General features: G+C 38.9%; 1 protein-coding gene across 3 annotated transcripts in view; it reads right to left on the reverse strand.

Annotated features, from left to right (window-relative positions):
- Positions 1-452: 452 nt before the first annotated feature.
- The window catches only part of CCDC191 (coiled-coil domain containing 191), an 87444-nt gene continuing 73998 nt past the window's right edge, over positions 453-13898 (reverse strand). For 2 of the 3 annotated variants that reach the window (XM_053565589.1, XM_053565591.1), the window contains 3 exons: positions 12069-12214; positions 10920-10976; positions 453-1527 (listed from right to left, as the gene is read on the reverse strand). In XM_053565589.1, the coding sequence (XP_053421564.1) occupies positions 1374-1527; positions 10920-10976; positions 12069-12214 (357 nt within the window). In that variant the 3' untranslated portion in view covers positions 453-1373. The remainder of the gene's footprint in view (positions 1528-10919; positions 10977-12068; positions 12215-13898) is intronic. The other variant, XM_053565590.1, reaches the window with a different exon arrangement.

Raw genomic sequence — 13898 nt, forward strand, 5'->3', positions numbered from 1 at the left:
TGGCTTGTGGGTACTAACATGAGCCAATATTCTGTAACTGTAATGTAGTTAAGTATAAACAGACGGTGATTTAGACAGAACGATTAAGGGAAATTACTTTTAGTTACATTTTCTTTAGTGGCCATTAGTCTTAAAAACACTTCTGAATTTTGAGACAACAACTTTGTAATCATAGTAAAGGAAAAGTTACGGGAACAGGGATATTGTAGGAGAATAAAGTTTAATTCAGATTATTCTGTCATATCTTAGTAAATCACATCACACATCCTCCGTGAAAAAAGGATATAGTCATTTTGCAAGTAGAGCAGCTAGATGCCCCTTCCTGTAAGTACAAGATAATAACAGGAATGTGCACTTGAAAAACCACAAATTTTTATTTTGCCAACTCAAATTTTCAACAAATAAAACAAGTTACCTCAGGGCTGCAAAGGACTTTCTCATTTTACTGTGTGCATTTACGGACTACATGAATTTCTTATAATAAACATGTAATTTGTAATGAAACATTTTTTTCAAGCAAACAGTTCTTCTCTAAGACAATTCATAGAGAACATTTTATCAGTCTTTTAGCACTTTAACAATTAAAACATTCTTTAAATTCAAGATAGGTTATCTCAATATCTAGATCAAACTGAACAGAGGACTAGAAGACAATTTGATTGTATTATTTAGCAGTTGCAATGGGGAGTGTGAACAGATAGTTGAATGACTTGCAAGGTTGTTTGATAGTATTAGCTTTGGAATTTCTTTCATGCTTAGCAAGGTGCACTAAAGAGAAGTACCTTTGGTGCCCCAGTTTTCTCCGAAATCAGGAAAAGCTACTGCCCTCTGTGTGGAGTACCCATGATCATGGTTGCCAGCAGGGTGGTCACAAAAGTCAGGGTCTGGTGGAGCCTGTCACTGAGGCGGAGGCTCCAGAAGACGGACCACTTGGACCACTTGTGCCTCCTTTGCTAAGTAGTCACTACTTTTTATTTCTATTTAATTAAAGTTACATTTGTTAACAACTCATGTTAAGCTATAAGGACAGCTTTTTCTTCACAGGCTCAGGCAGGCAAACACTTGTTCTTTTTTAAGATTACTATGCTAAAAATATATAGGATACATTAGAACAGGAGAGCTCTACACTTCCTTTGGATGATCCCACTGTGATAAATAATTAGCAACTCAGGAAAAAAAATCAAAGAAGGAAATAAAAATTCCCCAAGTAATTCATTTGATCCAAGAACTATTTCACAGAAAATAAACCAGGTGTGTGTATGTATGGGGGCTGGAGACAGCACACACAAATTACGGACCAACAGATCCCCAGCCTCATCATTGCCAAAGACTTATCTTCTTCAAGGGCCAATGATCTGAACACTGATACATAACTAGTAGTCACTTGCAGGTGTCAGCACCTGGAAGTCCGGGAGAATCTCGGCCACCCTCCTACGGAGTTGCTGTCGCCGTTCTTCTTTTATTCTTTCCTCTTTCATGAGTTTTGGAAACTTCTTCCACATCTGAAATGTGATCCAGAGAATCCTCCTTTAAGGATAAAGAAAGAAAAAAGGGAAATGCTAAGGACAAGAGACTTTTCATCTGAAATACATTAAAAATTTTATAAAAATAATTATGCCAATAAAACGTTATATAAAAGGTATGGAAATCACAACTGGGATTCAGACAGTATGAAATGCTGGGAAGAAAATAAAGCAATAAAAGGAGATGACAGTGGCTGAGAGGTTATTTTCATTTTCAACCAAGTGGTCAGGGATACTCTGAGGAGGTGACGTTTGAGGAGAGCCCCCCCAGTGGCCTCTGATGATGCCAGGCTGTGAGTCGCACTCCTCAGCTGATCTGATCACAGCCTGTATGCTGGACCCAGGCAAGGACTCCCTCCAGCAGCTGCAGCCCTTGCAGTAAAGATGCTAGAAAATTGTACAATATGCCATAGGTACGGGCATCAAGTCCCAGATTGAAAAAACCTGTTGGTAAGCTTACCTCCAACAACAAAAACAGCAAGTCTTGAATTGGGGCTGAGAAAAAATATAATAATGTCACGTTCTGGAATTGTAGTTATGAAGGATCAGTTGTGGAAGCCGAGTGTTTCTGTGGTCACGGGGACACATGCGTGGCCTTTTAGGATTTATTAGGGCCTACTACAGCCGAACACACGGGTATGAAGGTAAGCCAGAGGAGTGTCTGCCCGGGTGAGAACGAAACTGGTGAACACAGTTTCCATACAGTGGGAAGGTACATTCAGGGAGATAAGCATGGGGCACTTCCCAGTCTGGTGCTAAGGGACAGCAGTTTTTGAAGGAGATGTCTGAATTTTTGTCAGGCAAAGAAAAGACTTTCCTAGGAGAAGGCATGTCTTGAGAAAAGGCAAAGATGCAAGAATAACGTGTGTGTGTGGAATTACAAGTGGAGTTAATGCTGTTGAAACAAAGTACAGATGGTTACATTCATATTTTTATAACTAGAGGCGGAGATGGCATTTGTCCTGGCCTCTTGACCATCTAATGAAACCCTAGAATGCACCTGTCTCCATTAATTTTATGGATATTGGTTGTTTCATGTTTTATTTTTTGAGACAGTCTCAAGCTGTTGCCTTGGGTAGAGGGTGGTGGCATCACAGCTACTTCACAGTCTCGGGCCCAGCTATTTTTTGGTTGTAGTTGTTGTTTGGCAGGTGCGGGCTGGATTTGAACCTGCCAGCTCTCATGTATGTGGCTGGTGCCCTAGCCGCTGAGCTACAGGCCCTAAGCCTCATGTTTTTGATAATGTTGATTTTTCTTGGTGGAGGTACTACTTAAAAAAAAAAAAAAAAGGCTCTTAAGAGTGGAACTGCTTCACTGATTTCTTCTTTTATCCAGTCTGCCCACCTATTACAGCTCTTGATACTTGGCTGTCTGGCCCACAGCATCCCTGGACTGTCTCCCACTCTGCCCTGGTCTTCCTATTTTAAAAATGTCTTAAAATGGACCCTCATATTAACCTGAAATTTAACAAAATGTAGATGGAGATAACAAAAAGTCAAACGTGAAGGGATAAAGTTGGAATACAGGGGGAGGAGTTTCTTGGTTTCTATTTTTTTGTCTGTATGAAGTTGTCACCTGTTTAACTTCTTGTCTCCTTTAAAATAACTTACGTCTGTAAAATGATTTTTGTAAGCTTCATGGTAACCACAAGGCATAAACCTCTAGTATAGAGGTTTAAAAATGTCTATTTTTGCTTTTGTTGCTTATGCTTTTTGAGATCTTTGCAAAAAATTCTTTGACCAGACCCATGTCCTGGAAGGTGTTTCACCAATATTTTTGGCTTCAGGTTTTAGATTTATGCCTTTAATCCATTTTTATTTGATTTTTGTATATGGTGAGATAGAGAGTCTATATAGAGTCTATATGGTGAGATAAAGGTCTAGTTTCATTCCTCTGCATATAGTTTTGCCAGCAGCACTTACTAAAGAGACTGTGCTTTTCCTCATTTCATGCCTTTGGTGCTTTTGTTGAAAATTAGTGTGCTATAATGTGTGAATTTATACCTGGGTTCTCTATTCTGTTCCATTGGTCTATGCATCTATTATGCCAGTACCATACTTATTTGATTATTATATCTTTATACTATATTTTGAAATCATATAGGATTATGCTTCCAGCTTTGGGTTTTGTTTTGTTTTTTTTTTTGTGCTTAGGATTATTTTGGCTACTCAGAATCTTCTGTGGTTCCATATAATTCTTTGGATTATTTTTTCTATTTCTGTGAAGAATGTCACTGGTATTTTGATAAGGAATTCATTGAATCTGTAAAGTGCTTCAGATAGTACTATCATTTTTAACAATCTTAATTCTACTCCATGAGCATGGAATATCTTTCCATTGTTTTTTTTTTTTTTGCAGTTTTGGCCGGGGCCAGGCTTGAACCCGCCATCCCTGGTATATGGGGCCAGCGCCGTACTCCTCGAGCCACAGGCACTGCCCTACCTTTCCATTTTTTAAATGTCCTCTTCAATTTCCTTCATCAATGTTTTATAGTTTTATGTAGATTTTTCATTTTGGTTAAATTTATTCCTAGACATTTTATATTCTTTGTAGCTATTATAAATGGGATTGCTTTCTTGATTTCTTTTTCAGGTTGTTTTCTGTTGGCATAGATAAATGCTGACTTTTTTTTTCCCAAAAAAAAAATGCTCAGGCTAGAGTGCCATGGTGTCAGCCTAGTTCACAGCAACCTCAAACTCCTGGGTTCAAGCAATCCTCCTGCCTCAGCCTCCCAAGTAGCTGGGACTACAGTGCCTGGCCACAGCGTCTTTCTATTTTTAGTAGAGACAGAGTCTCACTCTTGCTCAGGTTGGTCTTGAACTTTTGGCATCAAGGGATCCTCCTGTCTTGACCTCCTAGAGTGCTAGGATTACAGGTGTGAGCTATGAGGCCTGGCTATTTTTCTTTTTTCTTTTGAGACAAAGTCTTACTTTGTTCACCCAGGCTGAAGTTCAGTGGCCTGATCTTATTTCTCCGTAACCTTGAACTCCTGGGTTCAAGACATCCTCCCATCTCAGCCCCCTGAGTAGGTGGCACTACAGGCATGTCCCATGATGCCCATCTCATTTAAAACAATTTTTTTTTTATAGAGATAGGCTCTTGTTGTGTTGTCCAGGCTGGTCTCAAACTTCTGGCCTCAAGCAACCCTTCCTCCTGGGCCTTCCAAAATGCTAGGATTATAGGCGTGAGCACATGTATAGCCTCAACTTTTTGATATAGGTGTTTATGCTGTGCACTTATTCTTAGGACTACTTTTGCCATATCTCTAAGATTTTGGTATGCTATATTTCCATTTTCATTTAAGACATTTTTTAATTTCCTTCTTAATTTCTTCTTTGAATCATTTGTTCAAGAGCATGTTGTTAAATTCATTGTGTTTGTATAGTTTCTGAGCTTTCTCTCATTATTAGTATCTAGTTTTTTCCCACTGTGGTCAGAAAAGATACTAGATATGATTTCTACTTTTTTGAAACTGTTGAGACTTGTTTTGTGACGTCAGATATGGTCTATTCTGGAGATTGTTCCATGTGCTGATGAAAAGGAATGTACATTCTGCAGTAATTGGTTAAAATATTCTGTCAATGTCAGTTAGACCTATTTTGCCTACTGGGTGGTTTAACTCTGATGTTTCTTTGTTGACTTTCTGCCTGAGTAATTTTTCCATTACTGAAAGCGCATGCTGAAGTCTCCCACAATTATTGTATTGCAGCCTATTTATCCCTTTAGGTCTATTAAAGTTTGCTTTATGTACTTGGGTGCTCTGGTCTTGGCATAGATATCTATAATTGTTATATACTTTGCTGAACTGACCCATTTATGCTATACAGTGACCTTTATCTCTTTTTATAGTCTTTGACTTATAGTCTATTTTATCTTGTAAAATCTCTTTTTAGAGTCTTTGACTTGTAGTCTATTTTATCTAAGTATAGCTACTCCTACTCTTTGGTTTCCACTTTTCATGGAGTATCTTTTTCTATCCCTTTACTTTCAGTCTATGTGTTTCTTGGATTTCTTATAGGAAGCATATAGGTGGGTCTTGTTTTTTTTTTTGTTTTTTTTTTTTATCCATCCATTCTGTGTCTTTTAATTAGAGAACTGAGTCCATTTATATTCAGTGTTACTATTTACAAGTAAGGCCTTACTATTGCCATTTTGTTGTTTATTTTCTGGTTATTTTGCAACTCTTCCTTTCTTTGTTATTTTCTCTGATAGTATGTTTTATTTTGTTTCTTTTTTCTTTTTTTAGACAGAGTCTCACTCAGTTGCCTTGGGTAGACTGCCCTGGTGTCATAGCTCACAGCAACCTTAAACTTTGGGACTCAACTGATCCTCTTGCCTTATTCTCCTGAGTAACTGGGACTATAGGTACTTGCCACAATGTCTGCTAGTTTTTCTATTTTTAGTAGAGACAGGGTCTTGCTTTTACCTCGGTTGGTCTTGAACTTCTGAGCTCAAGCAATCCCACCCATCTTAGCCTCCTAGAGTGCTAGGATTAGAGGCGTGCGCCACGAAGCCTGGCCTTATTTTGTTTCTTTTTATTGTTAGTATACCAGAGGTTTTTGCCCTGTGGTTACCATGAGGCTTACAAAAAATCATCTTACAGACTTAACAAGTTATTTGAAAGGTGACGAGAAGTTATTTTAAACAGGTGACAACTTCACACTGACAAAAAAATAGAAACCAAGAAACTCCTCCCCCCATATTTCAACTTTATCCCTTAATGTTTGACTTTTTTTGGTCTCCATATACATTTTGTTAAATTTCAGGTTAATATGGGGGTACATACAATTAGATTACATAATACATTGTAGCTGTGTGTCCTTCACCCAGGAGTATACATATTTTATATTGATTATCTCTTAACAGGTTGCTGTAGTTAATACTGTTTTTGATTTATCTGTATTTTGGGCTCATACTAGAGTTTATCCATGGATTGCACACCACCATTATAGTATTAGAGTATTCTGGAATTGTCCATGTATTTAATTTTACCAGCGGGATTTATACCTTCAAATATTTTCTTGTTGTCAGTATTTCTTTTCTTTCAGATGGAGAAACTCCCTTTAGCATGTCTTGGTCAGATTGTGGTAAATTATCTCGGTTTTTATTTGTTTAAGAAAGACTTTTACCTCTCCTTTACATTTGAAGGATACCTTTGCTGGATATAGTATTCTTGGACGGCAGTTCTTTTCCTTTAGCACTTTGAAAATGTTGCCCCACTCCTGCTGGATGGTATGGTTTCCTTTGAGAAGTCTGTTGCCAGATGAATTGGAGCTCCTTTATATAGTGTTTGCTTCTTTTCTCTTGCTACTTTTACAATCCTTTTTGTCCCTGACTTTTGATAGTGTTATTATTAAAGGTTGAATCCGGTGTTCTCTGACCTTCCTGTACTTGGATATTTATTATCTTTCTCAAGTTTTCTGTTATTATTAATTGTAATTAGCTTTCTACCCCTTGTTCTTGCTCAGCCCCTCTTGTACAATAATAATTCTTTTGTTCTTTTTGTTCTAATTTATTCTTTTATGGTAATTATATATTTCATAGACCATCTCCATCCATTCTCATTATTTTTTCTCTTCTGTGCATTTTCAAGTAGATTGTCTTTGAGATCATTGATTCTTTTCCCCGCTTGATTCATTCTGCTGTTAAGAGCCTATAATAATTTTCAGTTCAGCAGACATATTTCTCAGTTCTAATATTTGTTTCATTTTTTAAAATTTTAACTTCTTATATTTCTCTGACAAATTTCTGCATTGTTTTCTGTGTTACCTTAGACAGATCACCAACTTAAAACTGCTGTTTTGAATTCTTTGTCAGACACGCTCACATACTGCTGTCTCATGGTTATTCACCATTTCCTTACTTTGTTATTTGGGGAAACTGATGGTTTTCTATTTGATACTGTTTCTTATGGGTGTATGTCTATGTCTTTGCATTGAAGGGTTGGTTATTTATTCCAGTCATCTCTGTCTGACTTATTTATTATTGAATATATTTGCTTAGAGAATCTTTGTAATTTGCCTCCCTCCCCCAGATCATTTTGGGCACTAGATGGTGGCTAAATCCCAGGTTTGCTTTGGCTCTAGTAAACAATCAGAGTGCTGCCCATCCCTGATGGGAGAGATTTCTAACAGAATATCCCAGTAGTGTGGTATGGATGGTTTAGGGTTCATGCCCAGGGGACCTGTGGATTTAATCTGCTATAATGTGGTGCTGTTGAACAGCACTATGATTTGGCATTTCCTTTGTCTGAGATAAAGAGCAGTTTCTTGGGTTAGGTGTGGTAGTCCTGCCTTCCTGCTTTGTCTTTGGCTGTCCTCAGGGATATTTCCCTTCAGGCACTTGCAATGCTTCCTGTGAGTTAGGCAGGGGCAGGTATCCTTTTAGGGAGCCCAAGATGATGGGGGAAGTTGGTTGTCTTCCTTTATCTCACTAGTATAGAAACTACGAGTTGGGGGGAATTTTTCCATGCACTTTTTGCCAGGCAGATTGGGGTTGGAGCATTGTCGATATGGCAGACTGATTATCTTACCATCTGCTCAGAGTTTTTTCACTTCTCTGTCCCCAGAAACTCTTCCATTTACATAGTTGAGTCCTGGGATATTTCTGGTGATAATCTTAGTGCTATATACATGTTTTGGGTCATAGCACATTTTGCTATGATGGGAAGTGAAGTCAGATTGCTTATATGTCACCATTTTGAACTGGAAACCTGTATGTATGTATGTATTTCTCTATCTGATATGTTTTCTGCCAAATCTTGAGAGCCAGGGATCATGTTATTAGATATTTCTTATGTTTGGCAAATATGTCTTGATAAATTGTATGTGGGTGTCTACTGTGTAATAAATATGACTTTTAAATCACCAAGGTAAGGGTTATTAACCTGGGGTCCATAAACTCCTTGACATTTTGTGTAAAGTTGTATGTGATGTACATGCATTTTTTGGGGTCCGGGTCTGTGACTTTCATTACTACCTCCTTCAAGATGGTACTGTGGTTAAGAACCACAATTATAAGGCAGTATTAGACATACTGATTCAGCTGATAATGAAACAAGGTGTACCAAGTTCTGTCTGCAGAACTGCAAAATAACTACTGATAACAAGAAACTAAAGCTTGGTGATATCTGTTTGTCCCACTGTGTATATATAAATGCCAGGTTTATAAAATTACCTAGAAGTGATATAGATATATAAAATCAAACTTCATGTTCTTAGTGGGAATCATCTTTCTCAATATTGTTGCAATTTAAAGGTCAACAGCTCGTCTATACAGTATTCTTTCATTTGTGTAAAATTGGGCAAGAACTTTGAATATCAATTTTTTAATGTTAAAGCTCCTTTTCAAAGTCCTGTGACTTTTAATATTAGTGTCATCCTGCAATAAAATCCATCCAGTCATTCATTTACCAAATATTTACTGCATATCTATGTACTAAGCACTATCAGGCACTGAAAACACAGTACTGAGCAAAATTTTACATTTCCAGTCCATTGGGAGAGCCAGACAGTTTACAGAGAGCCTTAAGTACTATGAAGGAAATAGAGCAGGTTAATTGCTAGTCAGTGATGAAGTTAGGGTGGTCGGGGAGGTGACATTTGAGCAGGGAGCTGCATGATGAGATCAGGTCATGTGAAAGCTCTGAAGCAGAAGTGAGCTTTGATGTCAGGAACATTCTGGGAGGCTAGTGGGGTGGAGCATGGTAACCAAGAAGCAAAGTAGGAAGAATGAAGTCACAATAATGCTTTTACATCAACTAGATGCTGGCTGAAAATTTATTTCCTGTTGCTTGCATGGATTCCAGCACTGATTTCATAACTTCAAACCCTGAATAGGGTCACTGTTTTATTGCTATATTTTATAGTTTATCAAGGAGGGTGAATTAGAGTTAGAAAACCTATTTTGGAGTCCAGGGAACAGTCATTTGTTATTTGTATACCTTAGGCAATTCACCTACCCACTTGCGCCTTATTTCTTTTCCTGAAAATGGAAATCATAACATATACCTCCCTCCCCGACTACACTGCAATCAGACAAGATGGTTTGTGTCAAACCCCCAAATGAGTATCAGCCTGTATACTTTATGAGAAATAGGAAGAAAAAGGCAGGAAAAAAGGACATTTAATAATAATACATTCACAATGACACTAAACTAAAAAATGTTAGCAATTATTTTGGGCTAAGCAGTGCATTTAGTGAGTTACTATGTTACCTCACTTAGTCTTCACAACTCCTTCCTGAGAAAAGTTCTGTTGTCATCTTCATTTTATAAAAGAGGAAGAGGGAGCTTCAATAGGTTATTTCTCCAGAGTATACAACTATTGAGCCTGAAAAATTCAAGCTCTAAAGTGCAAGCATTCTTTCAAAGGGATACCCTCCCTTATTGCATATTTATTTAAATTTAAACAAAACTATAATCAATTTGCTTATCTGTTTTCCCAGCCTACTGGAAATCAATTAAAGAAAGACGAGCAGGTTTTGGTGGAGGTGGGCACCCTAGAGGTAATAAGATGGGAAAAATATTGTAAATAACAGAGATGCACCCACATATACGAGGTCTGACTTAAAGTTTATGAACACATCCTGGGAAAAGAGCTACATACCTCATTGGTGAATTATCTCTATGGTCACCTTCAAAGTACTCCCCGTGGGAAGCTATGCACTGATACCAGTGGTAGTCCCCCCTTTAGAGCAATTTTGGAATTTTTTTTTCTGGAAAGGCCAGTAGAGCTATTGTCCTATTACCCTTGATTTCCTGAATGTCATCAAAATGTCTCCTTTCAATATTTCCTTTATCTTCAGGTAAATAAAATTGTCACTGGGAGCCAGATCAGGTGAGTAGGGAGCATGTTCCAATACAGTTATTTGTTTACTAGCTAAAAACTCTATCACAGACAGTGCTGTATAAGCTGGTGCATTGTTGTGATGTAAGAGACATGAGTTGTTGGCCAAGATTTTCAGTTAAGATTTTCCTGTTTCTCTATCAATGTTTACTTGGTCTGCTGTGCTTCTCACAGTCAGCTGATGATTTTGACACACAATTTGATTCATTTTTGCAATATTTTCTTCAGTTCTGCTTGTTATTAGCTGCACTGATCTCTCTTCATCAGTGATGCTTTCTGTCCTCTCAGATAGATGTTGAATCCATTTGTACACTGCAGTTGTCTTTAGGGAATTATCTTCATAAACTTGGACTAACATGTCCCTAATTTCACTTTCATTCTTGCCAAGCCAAGTTTAACAAAAGATTTATGAATGTTCATTGCTCTAATTTAAGTTTCAGCAGTACACAAAACCACACAACAATAATGAGTGCCACTCAGCAAGACACTGTCATACATTGACATAAACACAGTTGTGAGACACTGATGAACCAAGGTTATGAAATCTTACCAAGTTGATTGTACAGTGCCGCCAAAGTAAGCTCCTGGTGGCAGGTTCACAAATAGACTGTACACAAATGAAAACAGAGCGAACAAAAATGTATCTGTGGGTAGTGAGCAAAGGGGCACTTTTCTACATTTACAAATAGTTTCACACCTGAGATCCTGGAAGTATCACTGAATGTGCCCACCACATCAACTGATGCTCATAAACAACGACACCAAATCACCAAAACAGGACAGATCATTCATTCACTCTCAAAGGGAAGTGATAATGAAATCAAAACATTTCCACTCAAAATGTTTAAAATTAGAGAAGAACTTACTTATAAGGAATACATTAATTCCCAAAGATACTGGATTAAATAAGACTATTGTATTTTAAATTTTAATATAGCATATGAATGATTCCACAAATAAAGTTACAAATCAGGCAAAACTAAACCATAGCATTGAAGCCTGCAAGTGTTCACTGGAAACGTCAGGAGAGTAATTTATCTTTAGGAGAGGCTTGTCATTGGGGAGGAGCCCAGGGGTCAGCAATGTTCTCCTTTTTCACCTCACTAGTGACATGGAGGTCCACTACATAGTAATTCATTAATCTGTATTTGTATGATTTAAGCACTTTTCTGTATTTGTTTTCCCCACCCCACCATCTGTGTTTGTATTATATTTCACAATAAATATTTTAAAAGAATTTGAGCATAAAAAGTAAAACTATATGACTAATACAGAATATAGTAAATTTTCTTAGATGTGTTTCACATTTTTTTTTTTTTTTTTTTTTTTGCAGTTTTTGGCCAGGACTGGGTTTGGACCCGCCACCTCTGGCATATGGGGCCGGCACCCTACTCTGTTGAGCCACAGGCGCCACCCAAGTGTGTTTCACATCATTTTATTCTCTTGCCAGTCCCTGTGAGGTAAAGAGGGCAGGCCTCATTCTCACCCTCATTTCAAAGATGAGACCCTAGAGTTCTGGGGGGTTTACTATCTTCTTCACTCAGGTACTCAGTGGGTGAGCTGAGATTCCCACTCCTGCTTGGTGTTGCTGAGTACCTTGGTCTCCACCCTATCTTTTTAGACACATTCCAGAAACAGAATATCTTGTTGCATAATTGTGAAGTCAGATAGTGAATTTTCTTGGACATTAAAACCTCACCTGTCACTGTGCTCTGCTGCAGTCTTGTGTTTGCTCTGATAATCCATCTGTGCTTCCCTGACCATGTTAAACCAGGCCCTGAAAATCTTCTTCTGAAGAAAATGCACACAGAGTTTTCTTACTTCTTCCTTCAGATCAGTCATGTGCTGGGCATGAAGACAGGAACGGAAGAAAGACAAAAAAATGCCAGTGGACAAAGAATTAGAGCAAATAAACAGTATGAATGAGACAGAATCGAAACAGAAACAAAACAGGAACAAAGGATATAAGAGGCATGAAGTGAAACGACCAATGTAGGGGCCAAGATAACATCCTCTATAACATATTATAAAAATAGTAATAGAATTAATTACAAGATTTAAGAGGTAGGGTTCTAATAAAATCACTGGAGCACTGAGAGACAAGAAATAAGTAATGAGGATAATAACAAAAGGTGACAAAATGATACATTATAGTTTATATACACACAATCTCTGCACAAAGACATGTGCTTAAGATTTTATACTAACAAAAAATTGATTTGAGATTTTTAAATTCATTTTGCAAAGCACTGAATTGGATTGTCTACTATTTTGTTCTTGAAAAAAAAAACATAATGACCATGGACATTCTGGATTCCATTTAGTTTTCTTTCGTAGGCTTAAGCGTCAGATATATTTAAAATGCGCTTCCCGAGGGGAAGGGGCAAAATGGCTGACTGGATGCAGCCTCCAACATAGGCTCCTGTCCAGAGAGAAGGATAATATCCAGAGGTTATCCGATGGAGCTGAAGACAGGAAGCCCAACCGAGACAGAAGAGAGATAACTATAGGTCACCCTTGCGGAGGCAAGCTGTGATTCCAAGACAACAATCTCCAGGTACAAAACTCAACCGAAAGGAAAAATGCCCAACCCCTTCCCCAAGAAAGCTGTGGGTTCTTTTCTTTTTTTCCTTTTCCTTTCATTCTTTGTTTGCTCCTGTGGGATTTCTTCAGTCAAGTAGTGAACTGAGGACCTCTTGTCTCAACCCACGGGTGAGAGCAGTAAGAAGTGGGGACTTCTTCCTCCAGAGGGACCCTGCCGTGACTCTGATCATTCTTCTACCAGGCAGAAAAACTGAACTTACATTTTCCCTGCCATTCTGAAATTTCAGTCCACCCTTCCCCCCAACCGGATAAACCAGATTCCTAACTGCTGCAGAGACTGAGGGAAGAGGCTCATGAGCAGCACCCCCTCCCTGCCTGCCTAAATGAGTACCCCCCACCCCGGTTGGTCCCCTGCTGCGCCCACGCCCCACCCATCCGAAGACCACTGAAGCTGCCCACTGAGCCTGCCTCGCCTCAGTGCCAGGCCCCCGCCCGACCAGAATTGCCAGTGGAGTAGTGATCTTGCTGAAGTCACTGGGCACTAGATACTGCCAGAATCCATGTAGTGTACCCCAGATCCTGCTGCCAGATCCATGTGCAGCACTCTCCTAGAGCTGCCAGATCCATGTGCAGCACTCTCCTAGAGCTGCTCCTACAGCCAGAATTCTCTGGCTTTCGCAGCAGTAGTGGAACTGTGCAGGGGCACTTCCCACAAAGATCCAGCAACTATAGAGTGATCACGCCGGGGTCCAATATTGGAGAAACACCCACCCAAGTCTGTGCACTGCCAGAGGAAACTAGAAGTCATTCTATGGAGATACTGGTGCTGCACAGCAACAGGGACAAGGGTGCGGTGGCTGAGAGAAATAAGCATTTGCAGGCCTGGTACCCCCAGGATTAGACTGAGCCCAAGTGGAACACTCGCCAGTGGAAATTGAACACCCGAGGTAGGCAAGCCTCAGCTCTCACAGCTAGCTGGTAGTCA

Source organism: Nycticebus coucang, chromosome 16 (assembly GCF_027406575.1).
Source record: "Nycticebus coucang isolate mNycCou1 chromosome 16, mNycCou1.pri, whole genome shotgun sequence".
Taxonomy (NCBI): Eukaryota; Metazoa; Chordata; class Mammalia; order Primates; family Lorisidae; genus Nycticebus; species Nycticebus coucang.